The 26,709-nt window shown below is 45.7% G+C and overlaps 2 protein-coding genes across 3 annotated transcripts; both read right to left on the bottom strand.

Moving 5' to 3' along the window:
* Nucleotides 1-1,144: 1,144 nt before the first annotated feature.
* LOC128306431 (beta-mannosidase) lies at nt 1,145-6,046 on the bottom strand. The gene is made up of 8 exons (XM_053043953.1): nt 5,869-6,046; nt 5,141-5,328; nt 4,936-5,085; nt 4,723-4,859; nt 4,269-4,636; nt 3,782-4,173; nt 3,202-3,675; nt 1,145-2,947 (listed from the first exon to the last, which is right to left on the bottom strand). The coding sequence occupies exons 1-8, from the start codon at nt 5,907-5,909 to the stop codon at nt 1,827-1,829; spliced, it is 2,871 nt and encodes a 956-aa protein (XP_052899913.1). The 5' UTR covers nt 5,910-6,046; the 3' UTR covers nt 1,145-1,826.
* A 3,830-nt stretch (nt 6,047-9,876) lies between these two features.
* Nucleotides 9,877-26,478, bottom strand: LOC128306812 (progestin and adipoQ receptor family member 3). 2 transcript variants are annotated; one of them, XM_053044430.1, is made up of 6 exons: nt 26,336-26,478; nt 24,529-24,828; nt 14,338-14,832; nt 14,067-14,255; nt 13,590-13,761; nt 9,877-10,878 (listed from the first exon to the last, which is right to left on the bottom strand). In XM_053044430.1, the coding sequence occupies exons 2-6, from the start codon at nt 24,700-24,702 to the stop codon at nt 10,817-10,819; spliced, it is 1,092 nt and encodes a 363-aa protein (XP_052900390.1). In that variant the 5' UTR covers nt 24,703-24,828; nt 26,336-26,478; the 3' UTR covers nt 9,877-10,816. The 2 variants fall into 2 exon arrangements, with proteins under 2 accessions (XP_052900390.1, XP_052900389.1); XM_053044429.1 differs by lacking the exon at nt 9,877-10,878 and adding an exon at nt 12,909-12,997.
* Between the last annotated feature and the right edge of the window lie 231 nt (nt 26,479-26,709).

Here is a 26,709-nt window from a genome sequence, read left to right on the forward strand (position 1 = left end):
GTAATTGCGGATGTTCGTGCAGGGAATGGTCGGAGTTTTGTGCGTGAGATTGAAGGTAGGGAAATTTGGCAAAAACCGAAACGTACGTGATCTTACGCGTTACACAAAGCTGTGTGAATGTGGGTTAGAAATTTGTTGTTATCCCTATCTGACAAGAAACAAATCACGCACTACAACAACATTTGGCATAAATGTTTACACCCACTCATTCACGCGCGCGCGCGCACACACACACACACTCGAATGCTTGCGTTTGCACAAAAACATTGTTAGGAACCTTTATGGCTTGTTTCGATTATTGGTATGCATTTGTTTATCGCTTCACATAATGCAATGATATGGGTGTTAATCCAACACTCAAGCGCATTTGCTACTACCACACCGCCATGAAGTTAAGTGGAGTGCCTGAGACAATTAAAGCTGGGGTGCGAGATAAACCTGTTGACGGATCTGTGCAACCGTTTGAGTGGTTTTCGGTAGTGTAATGTTTAGTTCACATTTTTTTTTTGAGAAGAGTCATTCATCTTTATAAATTGATGATGTTCTATGCGAATTTAGAAACGATTTGAGGATGCATGAATCGTCTTAATACAGCTTCGGAGCCATTCGTTCAATTGCAACATTGATTCAGCTTCATAAACCTGAATCAGATTCACCCAACACAAGTTTGAGGCACTCTATGCAGCCAATGCAAACACCGCAAAGCGGTTGTAGTGCCTGTAGTGGTACGTATTGATAGGCCACCAACTAACGCGCTGTCGACCAGTATCGGGAGGAATCAGAAGTCAGAAATCACTCTGCATATCCGTGTATTTATAGCAACGTTAAGTCACAGTTCGTGTGTAAAAACAAAGGGCAGCTAGCCGGGAATCGAAATTTGAATCTTTAGCTTGACCGATTTCCTGTATTTCCTATGTTGACAAACATTTTTTTTGCTAACCGAGTTTTCCAGCCTTCTCACGCAACCGCAACTATTTAGCGACGAGCGCGTTCTATTTTTTAATTCGTCACACCAGCGACACCTGGCAACAGAATGTAGAGTATTTCAGGTCCACAATAGAAGGGACCACAATAACTTGTGTTCCATTTAGTATCTTAAAAAAAAACAAACAGGAAATAGCAAACCCCCACTAGTCTCGTTGATCGATTGTTACATTTATTTCGTTTCGTTGTATGTTCTTATTCCACGTTTGCACACACCTGCGATGTTGCTTATGTTAGTAGATACCATTACCATGTACGTGTAGATGCGAAAGTACCTAGTGCTTCTTACACCAGCCGTGTGTTGCAAACACATATTGGCATGACATATAAAAGGGCGGTGGGAAGGAGGGAGGGAGGAAAGGGGGCACATATTTATATGTATATTTATATTTTTTTGTTACTTTTAATATGAATGCCCCCGCGGGATGTCTTAAGGGATTGAAAAGGAGCATATCTCCAGAGAAAATTCGGACAGAGTGAAAACACACACTCCTGCAACAAGAGCAAGCACGGTTCAATCGAAATGCAATCGGGATGGTGGTAAACTTTTGCCTGTGTACGAAGGTACAGCAACGGAGTGGAAAAGGGGATGATAGACGCGTGCAATGCAAAAGAAGTTGTAAATTAACGGAAACGAACACGCATAATTAACTATAAACTTTGTTGGTCTAGATGTAGCTAATATATAGAAATACAAATATAATAATTCGTTTCTTTTTTTAAATAGGCCACGTGTATATGAATCGTACTCTCCGCTGCCGTGTCGTGTTGTAGTGTACAGCAGTAGGTATAGGAAATGAAAAACTAAAAACCACCGACTCGCCAATATGACGGTAAGCATTTCAGCGCACCAACAGCTCGTTAACCGTTCGGACTGTTATGTCCCGCGTCTGGATCTTATTGCGGCAGCCCGGATCGACACACGTCAACTGCACCGTGCGTATTGGCTGAAACTGTAAGAAACCATTGTGCGAAAACTGACACTGCTTGAGCGTGCTGTTTTCCGGCGTTAGCTGCAGGTAGACGAACAGTGCCGGCACACTGACCGACACCTCCAGACTAACGCTCGTCCGATTGTTTGCTGCGTTGCACACGGACGACACGACCGTCACCGCGATCGTCGGTCGCACGCGCTGTTCCTTGCGCATGTTCTTCAGCTTATCGAGCAGGGCAAAGTTTTCCGCGATCGGTTGCGGTCCCTGGTGCTGCCGGTGGCTGCCCGGCTGTTGCGTTACGTTACGGTACGCGTACAGCAGCACGAGGTGGTCGGCGGGATGTAGACCGCGTTTGGCAAGATGGCCGTACACGTCCCACCGGGCAACGAGCGCGACCGAGTTTGCCGGCACACGGACACGCTCGTAATGGCGATCGACTGCCCGGAAGCTGCCGTACCGATGGATGCGCATCTCCACATCCCACAGCTCGTCGGCGGGCGCTAGTGTATCACGGACGGCGACCACCTCCAGCAGGCGGCGCTCGTTCACGAACGCGATCAGATGCTCCGGTGCGAAGATGTCCCGGAGCCATACGTGCAGCAGCTTGAACGTGCCGCCGTACTCGATCGACGACCAGGACGGAGCAATCCAGACGTCGTTCAGCTGCCAGTAGAGCGCACCCATCGTACCGTGTTCGAGCCGACGCGCACGGTACACCTCCGTTTCCGTCTTCACGATCATCGCCTGGGACAGCTGGCTGAGATAGATCAGTTCCGGCCAGTACTCTCCGGTGGACGTATTGGCTGGCAGCGGTAAATTGTACTGGATCATCGTGAGAATCGGCAGGTTACCGTCCGGGCTATGCTGACGATGGTTGATCAGCTGCGATAGCTCGGCATGGCCGTAACTACGCGCCTCCGGCCAGCTGGTGAAGGCGGGAAACGATTGAAAGCCGTACTCCGATACGAATCGTCCGCCTCGATACTGTGCCGCATTCCAGCCATCCAGAAAGTAGTTGTAGTAATGCACTGTAGGAGGTTGAAGTTGACGTTAAAAAAAAAAACAAAATAAGTATCCGCTCCAAAGAAGCTGTAATAATCAATCATTTTGCTTGCGAGGACACTTTGAAACCCTCAGATATAGGAGTTCTCGGTCTCTTAACCGCAGAGTTGTCAACCAAATTTACACACGGAGGTTGGCAACCCGGCTGAAGACACCATTTCGGGTCTACTACATTAATGTGTAGCGCTATGCTATAGAATTGGGAAGAGACATCACTCACCATCGCCATATAGTGGGTCCTGTGGGTTTTCGGCAATGTAGGGTTCCTTCATCGACTCTTTACCGTTGGACGGCGAAGATAGAAGCACCGTGCGCCATCGATCGTTCTGCTCTACGGTCGGCAAAATCGTACGCACGTACAGCTCGACGTACTGGTCTAGGTAGGCGGAGTAGTTGTGTTTCGTTTTGTACCAGTTTTGCCGCAGCGCGACCTCGTTCTCGTTGTTCGTTGCCCACACGGCAACGCTCGGATGGTGTTGGATGCGGCGCACGTTCTGCCGCACCTCGTCTTTGACCGTGCGCAGGAAGTCTGCATCGGTCGGGTACATCGAACAGGCGAACATCAGATCGTGCCAGATGAGTATACCAAGCTCGTCCGCCATCCGGTAGAAGTGGTCACTCTCGTACAATCCACCGCCCCATACGCGCAGCATATTCATGTGTGCGTCCCGAGCGGCATACAGCAGGAACTTCACTGCATACCAGACCAAACAAAAAACGACAAATAGATGTAATTGGATTACGACGGCCATCCGTTAATTCTGCATTCAACATGCCCGTTCTGTTCGCACGCCACTCACCATAGTTGACGTCGTACGAACGCTCCGGCAGCACCGAGGAGGGAATCCAGTTCGAACCCTTGGCAAAGATCGGCACATTGTTAACCTTGAAGTAGAACATCAATCCATCGGATTTTATATCCTGCATTAGTTCCACCGTCCGGAACCCGATACGGATCACCTTTTCCGAGATCATTGTGTCCGGGTTGTGCAGCTTCACACCGTTTACGGCCTTATCCTCCCAGCGCACGTACAGGCTGTACAGGGCCTGTTTGCCGAACCCGTTCGGCCACCAACGTTCCACCGAATCCTTGCGCACGGTTAACTGATGCAGTACCAGCAGCTCTCCATTTTCGTCGGTTTGCTGTATAACCGCCAACGTTTCCTCACCTTCATCTGCCAGCGGTACACCACTACGAAGAGAGAGAGAGAGGGAGTGAGAGTGTGTGTATCAGTATCAGTGCACAGCACCATCCATTAGCCCATCCTGGCAACGATACCCCGGTACATGATCTTGAACGTTAGCAGACCGTTGAGTTGCGCGCTGCTGAGTCCCGTCTCGATATGCACACCTACTTCCACCGTCCAATTCGTATTCTGCTGTTCGCTGATGTTCACCGTTAGGTCGCGGATCAGTGCCGAGCTGTAGTACTCCAACCGGACCGGCTTCCAAATGCCCATCGATGGTGCCGCCAGACCCCAGTCCCAGGCGAAGCTGGCTTGCATCTTGCGGATGAGATTCACGTGACACTGGCCATGGTACATGCTCGGTGGACAGTTCGGTAGAATCGGCAGTGCACGGTCCTTGGCACGTTCACGCGCTTCAACGACCGGCGACCGGAACTGAAGCCGCAGTTCCTTCATTTCTCCGTCACACTGCAGGTCGTCGACGAGCAGGAGGGCATGAATAATAGAGAATAATGAACATACCCACTGAGTCTAGCTTTATGAGTGGTACCTACCAGATCCTTCACGTTGTACCGGTACCGGACGAACATGTTCTCGGTAGTGCCGAGAAGTCTGTCACCTAGGTACACACTGGCGAATGTGTCCACGCCGTGAAACGTTAGCAAAACGTACCGATAATCTTCTGCGAGACCTGCAGGATATGAGAATGCCACGGTGTACGGTTAAACGAATGAACGGTATTGGTGATCTAGCGCTATAACACTCACACGATAGGTTTGTCCGGTAGATCCAATCCTCCTCCCCTACCCAGCTAGTGTTGACATCGTTGTACTCCTCCAACAGTGAACCGATCACCATGCTCTGCTCCAGCGCCGTATACACGCCGGACGGCAGCGTTTGATTCGGTACGACGTACACTAACGGAAAGGATCTTATATTATCTCGTTTACCTTCCAGCTGTGCCGTACTTACATGACTTCGTATCCTGTATCTGCCACAGCAGCTCGAGATCGATCTCGGCGGAACGTTTGGACGTGACGTGTTGATTGAGCATGATCGTCACCAGCAGTAATATGACAAACAGAAAGAACTTGAGTGCATCGAGCATGGTGATTTTGATACCGTTGCGTGTTGATAGGTCTGTTCGCTTTCTCCTGCAGCTACAGCTTGCGTACACGGGATAAATGGGTGTTGTACGAGGTTAGCACAAGTAACACAAATGCACTTTATCGTGCCCCCAGCACGTGTGCTACGGAGTACGACCACAATAGATTCTGCACGAGCGTCACAACGGAAAAAAAACGGTGACCTTTCCTTCCAGCACCAAACTATTTTACACTCTTTGGTTCGCTTATCATTAACACGTTCAATACCCGTCGGGTAGTTCGGTGTGGTTGACCACTCGACGGGATTGCTGGCTGATAGTGAAGAACAGAGCCGACAGTGCGAGGATCAATGCGTTATCTGCTTCCAGAAGTGTGTTTACCTTTATTCTATGTGTAATACTTTCTCTTTCTCTCTCTCTCTTTCTCTCTCTCTCTCTCACACACACACACACACACACTCTCTCTCACACACACACACACACACACACGCAAGAACGCACTCGTCTTCCTTCAATTGTTCGTTAACGCTGTGCTACAGTTGTTCATACCACAATGTCTCGATTGGGGGCAATCAAAGTGTTTGCCGTACTTTACCTCAATTTCACCATAAACCGGCGTATTTGAACGAACCACATTAAATGATGTGCAGGTTCCCGGTGTATACATATAACCAGTGATGATCACCGACAATTCCGACAACGCGAAGTACGCACCGAGTTCGCAAAACTGAACCACTAACGTGCACAAGCAACCGCCGACTGGCGACGGTCAAACCGGTTCCATACCTGTAGGTGGAAGATTCGCGCATACGTTGCACATTTACCGGCCTGTCACAGTGTCCGCAACACGTTCTCCGCCGGTGATACCATTATCGATCCTCCGCGTCCAAATCATGATCCTTCGGATTTAACCTCCCATTTAAAGGAACAGTGCCCGAAATTGTTGTAATCACATCTTTAGTTTTACCACATATTTAAAAAAAATTAAAGCAAAGGTAATTAAGTTAGTTAAAGAAACGTTTCAAATTGTCTTTTACTTCACCTTCTTGGATATTTAAAAAATACTACTGTACCTGCAACAATGGATGCACTGGGCGGTTAACATAAAGATGCACTTATTGCACTAGCGCGCACTGTTTTTTTTTTGTTGAAATCCCAACCACTTGAATCGGCCAAGGGATTAAGCTTAACAGTGCCGGAACGTTCGGTTCCAACCTTTCCACCCAATGAGCAGATTAATTGAGGATCCTATGCGTCCAGTTGCTCTGAAATGCGGTACGGTTTGCAGCCATCCAGGCGCAAAAGGTCTTCAACACCCCCGCCACAAGCGGAACGACATTTGCATGGATTCCCTCCCGTGTGTATGGGTGCCTTTCTGCAAAAATATGTGTCGGTAGGCTCTTTTGGTATGCTGACACTTACACCCCTGTGCTTATGCCATTCTACCGCCACAGTAGCAATCGATAATGTGCAAAGAATCCTATAGCAACGAATAGGCAAACTAATTATCGCCACTCACTGTTTTTCCCACAAGTGTGGGCTAGATTTGTGCGTAGAAAAGAACGTGGAAACGCATACCTTCCCCACTTTATCCCTATCCCCAATCGGAAGGACAAACCACGATACGATAGGCGCTCAATAAGTCGGAGGTAAATATGCCGTTAAATGTTTCATTATCCGCACTAAAACCGGCACCGGCAATCCGTAGAAAAAAAAACATCGCGTTTGGAATTCAAATCGGTGAGAATAAGCAGGAAACGGGGGTTAATCAAATAAATAAACAATGAATTATCGTTGTAAAAATCAATAGCTGCTAATCGAGGGCTGAAATAATGCAACGTGAAGGTACCTCAAGGCGAAGTCTTTAACCTAAACTTTAAATGCATATATTGTCCACCAGCAGGGCCTAACAAAACGTTGCTAAAACACAGCACGACACAAGAAAATGTACCATTTCTTACAACTCTAATCTGTCAGTAGACTACTGAGATATTCTAAAATCGCCTCAGGCTCTGCAAATGTCACACAAGCGCACCTAAGCTACTTTGAATGATTTAGTTCTGTATCAAACTTCAACAGTCTAGACAGGTTTGTACTTGTGCGCTTAAGCGGTAACATAACCTGCGTTCTTTTGTAGTTCTCTTCCAAGAACTGCCCTCACGTTTAACCCGCAATCTAAAGGATGTCGGAGGTTTCAGTAATCCCTCAAAGAAATTCTTTGCAGTAAATACAGATAGTAGTGCGGATTGTCACAGAAGGTAAAGTATAGATTTCCTTTGATCTTTAAACAGTACTGCCATTCGGTTTACTACGGGAATTGTAAAGTTGTATGTTCAACCCATCAAAGTGAGCTAGTTTTTAAGTAATAACAATTGATACAGCAGTATCTTTTTCGCACTGTTTTACTAATCAAACTATCAGGAAACGGTGGAAAGGGAGTGAAGAAGGAATCTTCTTCATGCCGTTTAATTAGTACAGTGTGTAACATAACTTTATATTTTTTGGACAACGCTAGTCACCTCTAACCGAAAACAAACAATCTATCCTCTAGCCCTCCATGCGTAACTTTCATCACGTTCCAGTACATTCCATTCTAGCGAAAATCCGTTTAAAACACACTTTTCCCTCTTCGTCCCTGCTTCGTTCTGAGGGAAATTCGGCGTTAAGTAATTTGATCAGTACGTACTGCCCTTTTCGTACGTAAAATGACTGTAACTACCAATCCCCAGGGCTTTTATTTAGGTAGTACGTACCATTACATTGTCACTGTTACGTGTCTGTTCTCACTCCTCGGGACGGATCAGGTGTATTGTGTATATTCTCGAAGACCATTCCATATTGGTTCCGGTTCCAATTATCCGCCACACTGGCTGACGGTGTGGAGACCAATTTGTCAAGTGTTTACAGGAACGCAAGTTAGCATACATCGGTAGGTGGTGTAAGGTATTTCAACACAATTTGTCACAGGTTAAGTAGCTGGCAGGTGGAATTCGTTTCTGTTATCGATATCGAGGTAAGGAGATATCTTTTTGCTATGGTTTGATGCTTTGATAGGTTTATAGAATACGTGAGCTACTTATATAATGACAGGCTTTTGTTAGGTTTCTGGCTGAAATTGATTAACCTATAGAGAAGAATACATATATCAGCATCACACAAGAATACATCACATATATCAGCAGATTGACTCTGCAAACAGACCAGTGCGTAAGCTTCCAGTAACGGTAAGTGAATGATTTATGCTGTTTTGTGAAGGTAGTGTAGCGAATTCCCACATGGTTATTCTTCTTCTTGATGACAATCTTAAAGAAATTAATGAAATTGAAAGAATTAATCACCGTTAGTGTTTAGTGTCCAGCTTACAAGAGCTAGAGGCGCACACGGTCATCTCAGTCGTCATTGCATATTATTTTGAAGCGCTTTTCCTTTCGTCGAAGTCTCCGCGCATGCGATCGGACGCGCCAGAAGCGACCAGTTTTGTGATTTCTGACACCAAGAGAGCATCCACGAAAGGAGATAACATCAATCTGATCCGCACAAGGATCCGCCATGTTTGTACATGATGAGATTGATATCGCTTACTCACGTTATCATTCGCTTTGATGGTATTGATCAATGATCAGAATGAGAGATCTTCTACGATTGGCTATTAGTTACACATACTATCAAACAAGGGCCCTCTCGGGAGAGCGATCGATAGAGTAAATAGCTCAGCTACTGTGGGGAGAATCCTCCGTCTCATTTCATCCATCCAGTTCCTACAGTGCGTGTCAAAATTGTACAACAGGTGAGTTTTTTAATTAATTGGAGTAGGAAACATGGAGTGCCACTATTTCCGAAGACATTATGTATTGTTTATTGTTCGGTTATTTTCCAATATTCATATCTCTTGTCGTCATGGAATGTCCGGGGGTTTGAAAGGATTCCATAAATAAATATATTCATTAAATGTATCACATTGGTATTTCCATAAAAATGAACTTGTGTACCGTTATGGTACGCACTGTACTGTTTGGACGGACGGAAAGAGAGAAAAGATCACCAACCATACTCAAGATGAAACAGGAAACTTATCTGGATTTCGGATCATTGTGAAATATCTACTCCCAAGTTTCGTCACAACATTTTTAAACTTTTAATTTCTCATACTAGCTTTTGTTTTGCAGTATAAAAGCTATAACACTGTGTACATATTTTTAAGAACGAGACCAAAAACAATCCAGAATGGTGGTCACTTATTCCCCTCATAACATACACACATTTCCTCTGCTTTCTAATCCTTGCTCATAGCCTCACATGTGTATATACTTGACATTCTCGTCTCCTGGAACCTTGCGTCATACTAAGATAATTGAGCAATCCTGTTAAGCCACCCGACTTTGGCATACTTGTGTGCGTGCTGGTATCCTTTTTGTGATTCATTCTAAAAAAAAAAGATCGCTTGTGTTTGCATGTACATTTGTGTGTTGCCGTTGCACTTACATACTAACCTACTAAGACTCTAAAAATGTACAATTAAACACTATCCTCTTACGAACCCCCGAACTGATTTCGGCAGTCTGCACCCCCCCCCCCCCCCCCTCCCTCACACTTATTTCCACTGTAATTAGTTATTAAATTTCGTTCCGTTTGGTTTACATGCTCTTACTGCGCTCATATCACGATGCTGCTTTTCTGTCTCACTTTCGCTTTTTTGTACACCCATCTTCAACGTCTCCATGGTGATACGTTCCGCACGATGGAATGCAGATGGTTTTGCATGCTTAGCCTTTCGCAGAAAGGCAACGATCCTTCTGTTTATTGTTTATTGTCCTCTGCTCAGTCTCTGCTAGTGTCCGCTAGAAGGGTTGGCTACAACAACAAATATCCTAGAGCCTCCGTAGAGCCTGTGCGTAGTACATGTCTTCGCCATCGTGAAGACACTTTACCGATATACTCGTCACTATTTAATACGGCTCCCACCACGAATTTCCATTCAGACGCATATTTGGAAAGGGTTTCCCATTGGAGCGTAGGCTTCATTCACACCCTGCCCGTTATCCGTTTCACACCTGTATGTTTTCATCCCTTTTTTCTCCCCTTGCAGCGGTGCTTCGGAGGAGGTTGAACAGCTACACGAAGCCCCGGTGAGGTGATGCAACCCGTTTGATGCTGGGAAATAGAGGACCGTTCGGACGTGGCGCAACTACTGGTGGTGCTGCAAGCCAAGGTGTGGCGCGGCCACCGTGGAGAAGAGGTAGGATAGCCTCGGTTAGCTCGTTGAACTAGATGCGATCACTCTAGAGCGTCCTCTAGAGCAGCCTAGTCGGTTAAAAGCTCGGTCGGTCTGCGCCTTCTCCACTGCTGGAATTGCTGGAATGCCGTCTGACTGCGATGGTTCCCTACGCTTGCTAGATGTTAGATGCTAGCCACCGCAAAGCATCTTCTATATTGCCGTACTGCTTGCCCCATTCCAGATCGGTACTGTTTGGTGTGCGCCTTCACTACACTCTCGCAGTCCGCGAAGCGCATCAAGACACGGATATCGAGCAGCTGCAGCTCCACTACGCGTACTGGACGCCGGCGGAGCATCCATGTGTCATCCGGAACTCTACATACTTCATGCCTGCGTTTCGATGCGGCAATGGCGGCCAGTTGTCGGTGCGGCGAGGTGGAATGGGGCAGAGGATCGAAAAGGGAGTGTGCGTGTGTGTGGGTGGAAGGTTCCGGAGGTTATAACGGCGGAAAGACATGGTAAAGGAAATAACAAAACGGATCCGTTGTAGTGGCAAACGAATTATTCACAAATTACAAGATTGAACAGCTCCACGAGGACAAGGAAAAGAGATAGGATAGGAATAGGAAAATTGCAGGGCAGTGCGGAGGGGGAAGGTGGCAGAAGAGTTGGGGAAGAGGGAAGGTTCGTGGTTACAATGGTTGTTGTTCCGCAAAGCTCACCCCAATCATTCCCATTTCCGCTGTTCCCGTCTAACCCCGATTAGGAGGCATACATGCGCATTTTGTATGGTTAGTAAAAACACAATACGACTAATGTACAAATGCTTGGGTTGGTTTTTAGGTTTAAAAATTTGGTTTTGATTTTTTTTTTTTTGGTTGGAAAGGTTTGTTTAAAAAAAATGAAACATGCAAATGTGTGTGATGCAATTCCTGATGTCTCGAGATGGATCATGTGATGATCGCTTGCATAACAATAGAAAAAATCGCAGAGCGCAAAAAAGAAAACACAAAAGGATGATTCTGTTTTGCTAACCAGCGGCAAACAAACCATTTTGTCATAACCCTAGTCATTAATTCTAATCCCTATAGTTTTTACTCAACTGATATAAATTATTTTTGCCTACAAGTATGAAACTGCCACTTTTATTTCCAATTTTATAGATTAATTGGGGTGAAAGGTGTAATAGAAAAGGGTATGGAAATGTTTTTTTTTTCGCGCATCACTGTTTCACATCACTCTCTTTTTTCACAATGAAATGTTCAATAGAAAATCCCCCCTTTTCAGCTATTGGCGGTTAGTATTACACGCTTTCAAAGAGAGTAAATAATTGTGAGACAAAAAGACGAGCAAATGTAAAGTTATGCTACGCACTGTACTGAAGTTAACGATCCGCCTCAAATGACTGAGTGCTTCTCGTCTGCTTGGCGTAACGAATTACTAGGTGGAATCAATTTTATCCACATTAACAACGAGTCCTTGCTACGGGGGGTACAGTTAGTGTTACGTCCGCGTGTGGGGGAACGATTTCGGGCTCTCTTTACACCCGCACACACAGGACGTAAACGAATTACGTTTTAAAACTTATGGTGATAATTTATTATAAAAAAAAACGATTTCATTTGGTATCGCGAGACAGGTACGTGATCACGTACCTGTATGGTTCAAAACCGACTCCCCTGGGAGCGTCACCGGGACCATCCCGTGACGATGACCCTGCTGCTTCGGCATCCTTCGTCGTCGGCGTACGTCACCGCCGACACGATCACATCCACAGGCTATCGCATGAAGCGACAGCCAGGAGTGTCGAAGACGTGCGACGCAGCCCGCGTACGCAACAGTTAGAGTGGCCGTCATGTTTAACGATCATGCGATACATAGTGCTATCTTCTTGTTTTTCAAAGTTCTCTTGATATCCGAAATGAAAAAATACTAATTACTGCATATCTTCAGGTGCAGTTCCATTAAAAACCTGTCAGAACATCGTCAGCGGTAGTAATAATGCCATTATTCGTTCGAAATTTTATTTGACCAAAACCAAACCATAACTCAGTAGAAAAATCAAACAGAGTAAATAAATAAAGCTAGCGCAAAAGAAGGAGGTGAGTGTTTTTATAGAGTATAGAACAAAGACTAAATCCTTCCTTTTTTTCTTGTTAATAACGCAGAACAGCGGAAAACAAAATATAACAAAAGCAATCTTTGGAACGGTACGGATCACAAGCAAGGGCCATTGCAACCTAATGCTTTCCTTTCCCAAATGTACAGCTCAGGGATATTGATAGGAGGATTACAGGGGTACTTGGGTTATAGTTTCATTTTTTTTTTGTGTGTAATTGGAAAAATTGGACAGCCTTTCCGCGTTCCGACAAATGAATCGGCACGATTCACCCATTGTCAGAGCAGCCGAATCCGGTTCACTAGTGACCATCGCTTACGGTCAGTGCGTAACATTTGGCTCTATCATTAACGCAACCGTTTTCGATGAGGAAGTTAGCAAAATCAAGACCTGTTGAAAATGTACGGTGATGGAAGGAGAGTGTTCGGATTTGTTTAAAAACACGAACGTATTTACGCAATCTAGGAGAGCTATTGATCATATGCGCAGGTATACAACACTTTACGGGTGAAGGATTACTAAAGGCTGAGGTTTTGGAGGTGTTAGTTTCTGAACATTGGTTCCAACCATACTTTGGGAGGATGGGAAACACGACAAACCACATCACAGTGTGTTAAAAGTCTAAAGCGGACAAAAAATATCGAAACATCGCTTTCGCAGCAGAAAGATTACAATAACTTCTTAATGTTAAATGGATGTAATAAAACAACGAATCATGCGAAACCCATGCTGCATGAAATAATATTGCAAGACAACAACAAAATTAACCGCATACATGAGCTTGATGTAAAATTAAATTATTTTTGTCTTTCTAATTCTTCAATTGGTTAACGGAAAACCGAAACAAAACACAGTTTGTGATGGGTTATTATTTGGGTTTGGGTTGAGAAAACACAGCAGCACACACCGAAGCAGTACGCTCGAAAAGATGTAAGCGGGAGAGCGGGAAATGACGTGCAGAAATAGTGAAGAAAGGACTTACCGCTGTTGTGCCAGTAGCACAATGCCGCCAGCACGATTAAATGCCACAAGTTGTGCGAATGTCCAATGCAGTCAAACCAACCGATGCACCAACGTTCCGGAATTTTGGCAACGTATATCAAAAAGGCGAAGCCAGACAACGCGTACATCACGGCAACGCGCGGAATGAAGATCTAAAACAAAGTCGAAAAAAGAGTCGTTTTATAATTGATCGTCTAATGCGAAACGGATTGCATACTGTTAGGCGCGCGTAGGATGTGTGTATGTGGCTTTTTCTAATCAAGTGTGCCAATGTGACACTGAAGGTAGTGGCTGTTACTAACATGACATTGATCGGCCGCCCAAAGTGTCTGCACGAACTTCGCTGTCTGCTAGCCACTAGCTCAAGGTATTTGTTTTGTTACGCATCGAGCAAGCAATGTACGTGATCGTGGCCGGACACGTACTGCCGACATCGCCGAATATTGAATACACTCACCTTCACCATCGTACTTTCGGTCCCGCCCATAACGAAGTACCAGTGCAGCGTGGGTACGACACCGTACGCGGCCCAGGCAACAAAGGCCAACATTTTCACGTTCGAGTGCACGTTCAGCTGTGGGATCTGCAGGGCCATGGCCGCGGCAAAGATGACCCCGATCGTGATCATGTAGAAGTCGCGCAAAGGCTTCAATCGAAATGATAGGAGGAAAAGGAGACAAGGAGTAGTCGAAGTTTTGGCGGTCTTTAGGGTTTTGTGTCCGTCATACCTGATTGCACCAGAAGGCGTAGTAGATACCGCTCATGAAGATGGCCAGCAGTGAGAGGGCGATGCCGAACAGGTCGAACGCGAGCAACCGGTCGTAGCTGTCCGCCGAGTGGCACGAGAACGTGTGATAGATCGACGAGAAGATCATACAGAGCTGGAAGCTGAGCAGCAGCATACCGACGATCACCTTGTCGACCGTGGTGGCCTGTATCTGCAGCATGGCGGTATCGTAGTACGCGAGTATCAGGAACACGCACAGTCCGAGTATGTGACTCCAGATGTTGACCGTCTCGTTCGTCCACCAGAACATACTCTCCAGGCATAGGCGCGCGGACAGATAGGTACGGTAGCCGGTACGGATGAATGGGTTGAACCGCAAATGCTCCGGTGCGTCATCGTAGGCAACTACCTTCTCACGCCATCCGACTGGTGTCAGTTCCGAGGATGAACCGTGCTTTTCCGTGGCATCCTCCAATACCGGTGGGTTGGCAATGCCCTAGAAGGGAAATCAGGGCAGAGAATGGTTGGTTGATGTAAGTTATTTGTTTGGCTATATCTGCTAGAACTAGTGTGGTGCCTAATGAATCTTTTCAAAGGAGTCTCTCATGTGAATGTTATTCAAATCCCGAGAAAAAAAAACATCAACTCTTCTATTCCGTTTCAATCTGTTCTGACTCCATTAATTCGACGATGTCATTGCACTCGAACGATGTAAACAAGAGGGCGACGAGAAAGGCTCCAAACACCAAGAACTTATAACGAAATTATTCATTCCGGTTTGCTGAATCATCAGCAACTGAACACTCTACGTACGAGTTGCACTTATGCCACATACGCCACCGGTTGGACTCGGTAGGTGTCGCCCAGCACCTGAACCTTCCACAGGTGGTGCAACATTTACCGACCGGTAGCTACGCGGAAGCATTACAGTTTACTGTTTATGGAAGCAGCTTTTTCGAGGGTTGTCCATTAGGGTGCTGGCAGGGTGCTATGAAATGTGAAGCTATTTAAACACCCAGTTATTGCTTTAATTTCCATCCACACTTGCTGTTGATGTTGTTAGCGAGTTATCTCTCTTTCACTGATGGCGTTTGCCGCAACGAGTCGTGTTGATATTTTTCATTCTCATCGCTCAATCAATGCAAACAACAAAACATCACATTCATCAAACGTCCAACACACGAGCACTTGCTCCACACCAAACGGCACCAAAGCATTCCCAGAGATGGAATTGCACCATTCGCGACTCCCTGCTGTTGCTAATGCTGGTTGCGCTACTAGATGTTGCTAGTCGCCGCCAGCTGCATGTCGGATTGGGCACCGATCGGATGATGCTCGTACGTCTGCACGTGTAGCAATCTGTTCACGTGTGGGGTTTGTTTTGCTATTGTGAGATAATTTGGTTTCTTTTGATGGTAGTTGAGTTGCTGTTTTGTTTCATCTGCAACTCCCTGCCAGCAGCCTAAGATGTAGAATAAGGCAAGGTAGCAGCAAGATAACCGTCGAAACAGGCCTTTACACATGCCGATGTATTCTACGTCTTTCAGCCAGTTCTTTCTTTATCTTGTTGTGCTGCTAAATTGAGAAGGCTCTCAAGGATGTCCTTGTTCCAGGACACTTTACGTCCGCACAGGCTCGATCGCACACATTAACACATCACTACTTTAACAACACCTTTGAATGGAACGCTCCGACGAAAGGATGGGATGGAAAGCAAACTTACACTAAAAAACTTCTCCATTGACGGCATCGAATCCAAATTCTTCACATACGAGCACCGGAATCCACGCACAGACACAATACGTTGCTAACAGATTTTTGGCAAAGCCAACCTCCGGCAAAAAAAATGCAAGGCACTCCTGGAAGGCACAGCTGCTGTTGCGCACGCACGGCACGCAACTGAATCGAAGCAGCAGACCGACGCAAACCAGACGTTACCTGACCAACACGCCAACGGTAAATGACTGGGAAATTGTGATGAAAACCGCCATCACACACAAAAAGCCGAACAGCAAACGCATGCAAACAGCGGACGAAGCGAACAAATCAACTGCTACGAGAGGGGGTACGCAGAGTACGCAAAATCTTGTTCGAAACCGGGGGTGGGGAGTTCAGGAAGAAGGGGGGAGGGGGGGGGGAGGGTGGTATGCTTTTACAAGGAAGGGATATCGGCATCGGTGAGAAGTTGTGCGAGACACTTTATCGGGGATTCACCGATCGTGAGATGGATTCGTTTAGTCCCGTTGAGCTTTTTCACAGCTAAACTTGGTGTTATCTTCTGCTTTGCATCCGTGTCACCCTCTTTTATGATTGAGTGTTACAACTAAAGTCATTCTTAACGGAACCGGTACGCATGCTGCATATAGCAGACTCTAAAAAGGCTAAAATATTCCAGCCAACCATATACATCGTTCCCCATCCGGCAATATGGCAGGTAACGAATGTTTGATTGCGTATCAACGCCATTGATTACGACACCCACCAACACACACACACGCGCGGGCCCCCGTTTATGCCCTACGCGAAGAAAGGCGTCGAACCGTTCGGACGGCAAGGTCACGCGCTCACTTTCAACGACGTGCGCCGTGTCTCGGTCTCGTATTTGTCTCGGTCTGCACCGCGGATGACGCGGAAACGGCCACCACCGCTTTCCAAAAACCGGGTGAAGGCCAATGAATTTTTAAACCGAAATCAGTTTCAGGTCAGGCTGTGTGGAGGAGTGGTCCGCTTGATTACAGCGCATCGTAACGTTGTTTGGCGCTACTAAGATCGTGTTGGCGTTCGTTTTTGCACAACTGCAGCATCTCATTCCGCGAAATTGTTGTGTTTAATTTTCATCAGAGCCACTTTTTCGATTGTATATAGTAGTAAAGGTTTACCGAAAGATCCGTCGGGTGTGGGTTGATAACTAACATTGGACTCAGCCGGAATTTAGATGTGTGAGTTATACCCGTAGCTTAGTAAAGTCCCTGGAAAGTCGAGATTACTATATCATCTTGAACTGCCTACCAAATCATTTAGAGAATTCGCAATACTCAAAACAATTATCACCAGATCAATGATCGAATACGCATTCGTCTAAATCAGGGGTCTCCAACGCCTCCTGCCTCTGTGTAAATGGCTCGCAAGTACTACAGTAGTAGTTGAAGACCCCTAATCTAGACAAATGGAGAACAAAAAGGAAGAATAAATTTCGAATGGCTTTTCAAGTACATTTTCGTCCAGGCTTCAGATGTTCAGAATTATGTGGCTCCTCTCTTCAATAATGCATCACGGCTCCGTTAGCTTGAGCAATAAAACAACCCCATACAATCATCTTAGTTTAGAGCGGTCACGCCTCCTATGTACTTGGCCTTGATTGGGTCGTTGACTACCCTTGCTGCCGTTGATTGCAGCAGGCCCTCGAAGGACGAAAAACATTGGAACTCATATCTGTCACAAGAATTTCATCACTTTAGGATACGGTTCATGTCTCAGTAAACTAGAAGTGTTCGTGCCCTATTGGACGTTGACTCTGACTCTGAAAAACCGGTCCTCTTTAAGGTTCAACCACCTATCTGTGGTTTAGCTGGGTTTACTGCACGTTTCTTAGACGAGTTTTTGTTTTTTAACCGTGCAAGATCACTAGATAGACAGACGAAAGCTCCAGAGGTTCATTCCTTGCTATGTTGAAAAGCTCAATAGCTCAGTCTCGATAGCACTCAAATACCATATGGCAAATAGATTATAGCACGTGAATTAAAAGATTGGAGTGTAGTTTAACTTTTAGAACTCAACGAATTCTAAAACTCAACCTGACTATATCAACAGCCCCCATCCATGTCTAGGTCCTCCAAAGCTGTTTTTTTCTCTCGATCTGTTTTGAATGCTCACATCCAGTAGCCCTTGGTTAATTACTACTTTAGCTGTGTGTGCTAACTTCTTGACGTCAGCACACGCTCAGGAACCGGTCTTAAAACTGAAGAATGGACAGCCCTTCTCTCGGTAGGGGACGTCAGTCTACTACCATCACTTCACAATAGCGGAAGAATGCCAGCACCGACAACAACAGAAATCACACACAATCAAGCGCCATACAAATGGTGGTAAACGGTAACACAACATCCCCATCAAACCCGCGATCCATTTGCAATATGTGCTAAGACGTCCGCCTTCTGTCTACCTTGGTGCCTATTTGTTCGTGCCACTGTTAGTGCCGGTAGCACATAGTGGCCCGTGGAAACACCACCGCACGTTATTGCAACCATCCATTGAGCCTGGAGGTACGTTTGGAACAACAAAAAAAAGCCTCAGGACGTTGCGGAGCGTTACCGAGGTGTGGATAGGGCGAAGTGGTTGGACGATTGTTGAGTTGCGGTGCGCCACTACCATTTCCATGGCGCTAATTGCAAAAATCTCCAACCGTCCATTTATGCTTCGGTGTGGCAATCGATATACAGCTTCGGTGGGCAAATCGCTTTCTTTGTGCAGGTATTGTGTGGCTGTTGGGTTTCTGACGCTGGCAGTGTTGTCTTTCACATTGCCGCTCGGTGTCGGAGCTGGAAAATGAAGCTGCCGCTGATGAGAGATGTCGTCACAGTTGGATGAGTTTGCTTTTGCTTCTAAACTTCTCATTCCAACTTTTTCGCACAAGATGCTACCCGCGAGCATGATCATCTGCAAGGTGCGTGAGACGTGAGAGTGATAGTGAGTGCACTACTCACTGCAGTGAGAAGCGTGATCAGTGCATAGTGATTTCACGGTAAGAGAGTAAAATGCACTCGCGTGAGAGAACGCCGAGCTCACGGCAAACTCACTCCCTTTGGGCAAAGGCTTTGTTTTGTTTATATTCGGCTTCGATACGATTGCGTAACATCTCGGTCCCACGCACTCCGACAACTGTTTTTGGGGGCTCGATCGACCTGTCGTGCGTCCTGCAGCTCTCTCACCTGACACTGCAGTGTCACAACAGGGGAACGCAATGTATTGTGCGCCTAATGTGTTAGTCCGGGGTAAAACCCTGTTATCTCACTCGCTGGTGTGACACAGATGCATTTTAAAGCCCAGAAGTCGTGAAGGAAGCCTCGAGGCAGGGAATGTTTTGCAAAAAGAGTTCCACAGATTCCAATTCCCCCCTCTTGTTTCGACAGCAATCTTTGATCTCGCGCTTTTCTGTCACGGTTGGTGGGGAAGCGTATTTTGGTTTTGTTTCTTGTTGCGAGTAAGCCGAACAGGAATTGGGTCACATGTGGTGGTGTTGCACGGTGTTAAAGTAGGCCACATGCAAAGGTTGGTGACTTCGCCAAATTGTTTCGTCTGTCGCTGTCTGTTTTTCTCTTTAATATCGATTATTTCGTTTCTGGTATCCAGATCCTTTAAGCATAAAGACAGTAAAAAGGTCAACTTTAATGCGCAGCTCCGTTTCATTGCGCCAGCACATTAAGGAAGGAATGCTTTCGTCAGCTGCAATTAATAACCAACCAAACCATCGATGTAAAACAAGACATTTACAACATTTTCTGCAAACCCAAAACAATCCGCCTAACCGTTTGGGGGCTCTGCGTGGAAAAGGGAGAATAGTTCGTTCGTGCTTTTTTTGTTTTTGCCCGATTGGTACACATCACATTTCTGTCTGTGTGTGTTGCGGATCGCTGATCAACGATTTCGGCGTTTCCGCCATTTCGCCGGCCGCCGTTTTGATTGGGAAAACATTTTCGGGCAAAAATAACCGCTTTACGCACACCATGAGGAATAACTGTGCGCACGTGTATAGAGCAACCTAGTATGTCGTGACGCGCACCACTGGATCACGCAACTTTTCCGCAGCGATACAAACCAATAAATCCGACCTTGATGGCGATGATTGCGATCGTGACGCACTGCATATGAGGTGCCCGTGCTCTTTCAACCGTAGGTTTGGTTATTGTTTCGGGATAAACACATACACCGCTGTATTTCTGCAATATCCTGCGTGCATGTCTGATAGTAGTAGTAGTAGTTGCGGTACGAATTTCTCCACAGTATATTCTCCACTAAATGTCTACTGAGATGATAACACCATATACGCCAGATAACACACATACACAGTGATGAGGGGGAGAAAACCAAAACAAAAGCCTCATTCCAGTTGGTTTCGTTTCATAATCGGCGATAATTATGCAACCGAAAAGCATCGACGACATAGAAAGGTGACCTCATTCGGCAAGAAAACGAAGGGAAGCTGTGAGAATGGAGGGTATATACCGGTTTTTTTTTCATACACCAAAACGCCACGATCTGTCGCAGCAACAGGAATGGGATACGGAATGAGGAGACATACGATTGCTGTGACCTACTTGTGCATTTCTTCATTTTGCATCGCGCAGCTCGTAACCGTCCCGATTGCAAAGATGTTTCGGGCAGTAAAGATAGCTTCACCTTCATGCAACAGGGGACTTAGAACAGCAATTGTCACATACATTGTTTGTGCACCTTTATGTTGAATTGATGGCTCTAAAGCCGGTGACTTCATCTTGCAAGACAGCGAACTTACCGACGGAACAAAACCCTAGAATTCGACGTAAACATTTGAAGTAGTGGTAAGTATTCTACAAGAATTTGATCTTCTTCTTAATTTGATGTTTACTCTTCTCTTTGTGCTGTCGGGTTTGTTGAGGTTGACGCTTTTTGGAGAATGTGACTTATCAGTAATAAGCAGGCATCTGTACTAAACTAATGTCTCCAAACTTTAAATGGTTTATTTGAATTATTGTGCATGTTTTCATGTTTAGTGTTTAGCCCCAATACGAGCCCAATCAGAGTCCGATCATAGTCTGATAATAGTCCGATTATAATCCGATAATAATCAAATTACCGATAACCAAAAAGCGGTTCCCAGCCAAAGCGATAAAAATTCACCTTCTAAATTAATACACCTTGGCCTTACCTCACATCCAACATGTTCTTCATAGGTTCCTGACAAACATAACGAAAGAAGAAGGGGTACTTTGCACAAAATGCCACACAGCATTATTTCCATATAGGTCGAACACACCAGAAGGTAAAGGCGTTAGTTACTGCTTGATGTCCCCGATTTACCATCGATAAAACCAAACAATACGCGTTCGTTTCCGCACACCCAATTGGCAAACGTTAGCTCTTCAAGCGAGCGTTAAAATGATCCTCCACCCATAGAAAACTAATGACCGAAATTGGTGACATCAATGTGCAAACTCATGCCGTTATAGATATATAAACATAAATTTCGTACAGCGTTCCAAATAGAATGTTTAACATACCGGCAAAAGTCAGTTGCCGGTGCCGCTCTTAGAGAGACCTTAAATAATTCGGACAAACCAACATGCAACACTCTTGCACGAAAACGGTTTACAAAGTTGGCATTTAATTCTTATTTAATGTAATCGAATAAATTAACCCGCTCTATCTAGCCTTCCGGCTACCACTGTTCTGCACACATGGGGCTCGTAAGTGCTGCACTCGACGAAGTGAGGCAAATTTGCAAACTTTATAAAATGGCGCTCAGTGAATGTGCAACGTCATCCAGACGTCGTTGCTTTAATGAGGGTGTACGGGAGAGCTGGGAAAGTGGAATGGTACAGGACATGGCAACAGGTATTCATAAAAGTCGAAACCATTAACTGGGGATTGGGAATGCCCTGGAGATATTGTTATGTTTAGCGTACTTATCTGTCTAACAACAATTGACGAATTGGACTGTTCGGTACCATTCTCATTACCTGTTCCACGCGGCATTATGGATTTGATTTGAGGAATAATGCAACGAAGACGAAGTACCTTTTTGCCAGTGGCTCTGATCAGAGTACTCAGAGTATTACAGTATCAGCCTAGGATATAATATACAAATAGACATTCCTACAGTGGTCGCGTTTATAAACAACTTGCCCAGATGGTGTTCCGGCTATCGTCCTCGTCCGCTGCCGCAATGCTATTGCTCCAATTTTAGCAAACATCTACAACACCTCTCATCAAACGGGAATATTTCCCAGCTATTGGAAATCAGCTCTAATGGTGCCAATACACAAAAAAGGTGATCGTTCACATGCAAAAAATTACCGGGTATAGTTTTTAATGCTAACTACAATGTGTATGATTTTGGTATTTCCCAACCGGCATTTCGCGAACGTCTCCGTTTCTGTCCTTCAATGTCCAACTCGTCTTGTTAGGTCCGTTGTCTCTTTGTCACATTACCAGCTAAGTATTCATTAAGACACGTGCATGTCCGATGAAATAAATAATAATAATTATAATAATATCTGGAGATAGGTTGAGGAATTCTGTCATCTTTGAACGATTGAATTTTCATATAAAAACCTAACCAGGGAATTTCTGGGGCGCATTGTTATGACAAGACTCCATCAAGATACGAACTGCTAGAATAAATTGTACTAAATTGTACTAAATTGTTCTAAAAAACCTTAGTCGCAGGTAGTCAATTACAGAATCAAATTAGCATAATAGGACATCAATCTTCCGACGGCACCTAAGATCTAAGTAGTTTCGTTTCGTACGAGGACTATCAAATCTTACTGTAATCAATGTGCGATCGAAGCACAAATTAGTGACACTGGACGTTCATGTGCAATCGATACCGGCTATAAACGGTAGACTGTGGATTTGACACGTGAGTCACGGAACAGCACCATCAAATTACAAATGGATTTTTCTCTGCTTGTTTGGTTGTGGGGCAATATGTTCTGCACCTATTTGTGGTAGTTAAGCTACGAAAAGAAGCAAACTTAGCAGCGTGTGCCCTACAGACGCGGTTGCGGCTGAAAGAAATGGAGAGAAATTATTTCCTCACTTCCTGCCACCCGTTCTGCGCGCCTTCCTGTTGCGTGCCGATCACCACACCGCGATGCGTGTACTTCTGTGCACACGAGGGCCGCAAAGCCTGGCGCTGGATGTCGATGGGGAAACGGAGCACAAAACGACTCCATCTTGTTTTCTGTGCGCAAATCGGTGTGCGCAAAGGCATGCGATTGTGGCAAATTTTGCAACACGTGAGCGAGCGCACGTTTTCGCTGTTTGTTTGGCTTTGCTTTTGAGGGAGCGGCTCCAGGTGGATGTGCGGTTAGTTTAGCTTTCGCGGGAAGACGAGAGAAATCGCAACAGCACAAAAACAAAACCGTCCCGGTATCCAGCTTTCCCACTGCGGGCAGCCTCACCCCGGTTCTGCCAACGATTGGGGGGTTGGTGCAGAGATCCCATTTTAAACGAATAGTTTCTCCCACCCCAGTACACGACAATCAATACCGTAATTCATATACGCAGCTGCGCATCCATCTGAAAGATTGGGAGCGGTTTAGCGTCTTTTGAAGTTAGTACTACTGCACATTGAAACATTCAGTAATGTAGACATCCTGCAACATTATTTGCCTTTACACTCCAACATCCAAACAAACATTGGTCACCAACCTAGCAAAGGTTTTGACGCGTGTTTAGCGGGAAGATACACTGTTGCGGTCTCAACCCGATAATGCCATACCAATTGATGCCAATCAGCATCGCGCATCGGTTAGTAAATTATTCAACAATGGATATTAAGAGGAGGCGCGCACTTCAGGCACCCTTGCGCGTGGTGTCTCTCTTTGATTGAGTATGTCGCTTCTTGAGGTTTTTTAAACGTTGCAAAGCACGCCTTCAGCTTCGTGTTCACCTTCATGCATTATACACCCCGGGGATCGGCTTCAGAGACATAAATCTTCAGAGCCTTGGGGATTTTTAGAAATTCTTTACTGTTCTTGATCTATTTACAACCAAACATGATTCTGAAGACTATTAATTAAATTACTCGTCTCAAATACCTACGATACCTCGAATATCTTCTGTGGACTCTTTCATGGTATTCTATCTAACAGTCACAACTTATGACGAGAACCCTGAGCCTTGAACATTCTAAGAACAGTGGAGCCTACAAAACTTGCAATTATCTCTAGGCTGATAGTAATTCTGTAATAAACCAGCAACATTGCGTTGCACTTCTAATATCTGTCAGCAGCTTTTGTGGAATTGCTAGTATGTGTCCAAAAATTTCGAGGCCATTTTCCGTCTCGATTCATCACGCGACACTGCAATGCGCCACTTAAAAACGTGATCTGCAATTGCTTCCCATCAGCAAACAACCACACCACTGTCGTTATAGGCCGTCTAATTCAATCAGAGCGTACGTATACGATGCCTGATAGGAGCTTACCTTCTGCGGGTGCCGATGATAGAGCCCGTGATCGTCCAGTGGCTGTGCGAAGGAGGAAGCAACAGCTGACCGCAGCAGGCCACACTTCATGCCGCTCGCTCCGTCCACATCCGCCCGGTAGCTGCCGGACGGTGGCAACAGTTCCGCCTTCAGCAGCTCGTTCCACTCGTTCATGCTGCAAACCACAAGATGAGGTGGCGGTTGATCACGCAGATGACAATGTTTAGTTGGTTTTGATTGACGCGGGACAGTGCTTGGGCTTGGGCGAGTATTTGCGCGGCACTTTACCGTACCGGGTATCTGCAAAAATCAATACCAAAAGGACGTTAATGGGGCACGGGGCACATTGGGCAACGCGTGGAACAGAAAACGCTTTCTCCGATTTAGTGTTTCGTCTCTTCGTAACGGATCCTCGTTTAAAGGGGTCCTGGAGGATGGATGGTGTTGTTGGTACTTTCCGCAACTGTGGTAGGCAACGCTGATCGAAGTACAGCCCTGCCTGCCGCAGAAGAGAAAGCGTAAACAACCCTCCAAATCCTGCCCTCAAGACCTGTCAAGAAGGGCGCTCTTCAAAAGGGAAGTTTGCAAAACCACTGGGAGTAACATTTTACCCAACAGCGCACACAACCGACCCGCAGGTGTACACCGAAGTTCATCCGGTCAACACTCCACGGGTTTGACCATTTTAATTGGTCGGAGGGGTTTTTTTTTTTTGGTGTTGTTGCTGTTGGTGCTTTCACCTACCGAATACAGCAAACGCCAATGAACGGCAACACACAAAAAGGAAATCTTCTGCACCGTGCAAAATCTTTGCTTCCGCCTTTTGATTACCCGATGTGGGGCCAACCACAATCGTTTGATGCAATTCAAAACTGCATAATTATCCGCATGCTGAGAGTGTGAGAGCGCGCGTGACGTTACGGCAAACGTTACGCGCATCGGGCTGGATGCTGAACAATCATGTTTGATTTCGAATCATGAAAGAAAGCATCTCTCGCAACTGCATGTTGCCGTTGTGTAAGCCCCGGATAGGCGAACCCGTCATCGGGTTCGACCGAAACGTCCTTATCACGATCAGCAAATGCAACGTATCGGGTTGATACTTATCAGCGGTTAGCTACCGAGACTTTACTGGATGATGTGTGGTAGGCATCGACTTTAGTAGAAATAGTGACGTTTCGTTCACCCTCGTACATGCAAGAAGTTAGAAAGGAATTTATGTCTATTTCCCAAAATGACGATATGTTTACCGTTTTTTTCCTGCTAGAGATCTACAAGATCTGGAAGCCTAGCGGATTATATACGCATAGAACCTGATACAGGTGCTATGGTCACCACTCTACGTTGTTCTATACGCTGCAAGGCTTCAGCATTCCTCTCGTATTGGTGTAGTGTCTCTCTCTCGTTTGTGTGAGAACTTCTCCGATACGATAAACCCAAAGCTCTCTACCGGCAATGTTTATCCGCATTGCATACGACCAGTTGTTTTTTTTTCTGCTGTGCGTCTGTTTTTATTCCATTAGAATAATAACAACCTGGCGTTCGAAACTTCCAGCACTATTTTTAGACGAATTTTTCATCTTGTGCGGTTTGTGCTTCACACGAACGAATTTTGATATTTCACTGTTTAGAAAAGCAGCAGCACGGCACCGCACGATTCGTTACTCTCACCCCAACCGAGTTCCACAAATTAGTCGGTTTGTTTTGTTCTTCCATATTCAATATAACGCATTGTGTCGGTGCTGACCTTCCAATTTCCATTTCCACACTATCGGCGACCTGCAGAAGACATCATTGCTCAACTCACCTGGAACGTTACACGGACGCACCGTCAATGTTCCCGGACGGGTTATGAACCGGTCCCGGACGGGATCGACAAGCACGAAAGGTATCACAACCACTGTAACCACCAAACGTCTATTGACAGCTCACCGTACGCACCGCACTGCTTCACACGACGCTATAACGTAAAGTGTGTGATGCTCGGTTACCATCCCGGTCCCCGATTCGGTGAGCGATGCACCAAAATCCTCTATGCTCGCACCACTATACTCGAATCGGGGGAGTTGAAGGGTGTTACAGTAGCTTCCAAAACAACGGCAAAAGTGGAGTTTCATTTATCTAAAATTAACTAACGACACATCAAAGTCACATATCATATTCACATAACAGATTCATCAT

Source organism: Anopheles moucheti, chromosome X, assembly GCF_943734755.1.
Source record: "Anopheles moucheti chromosome X, idAnoMoucSN_F20_07, whole genome shotgun sequence".
Lineage (NCBI taxonomy): Eukaryota > Metazoa > Arthropoda > Insecta > Diptera > Culicidae > Anopheles > Anopheles moucheti.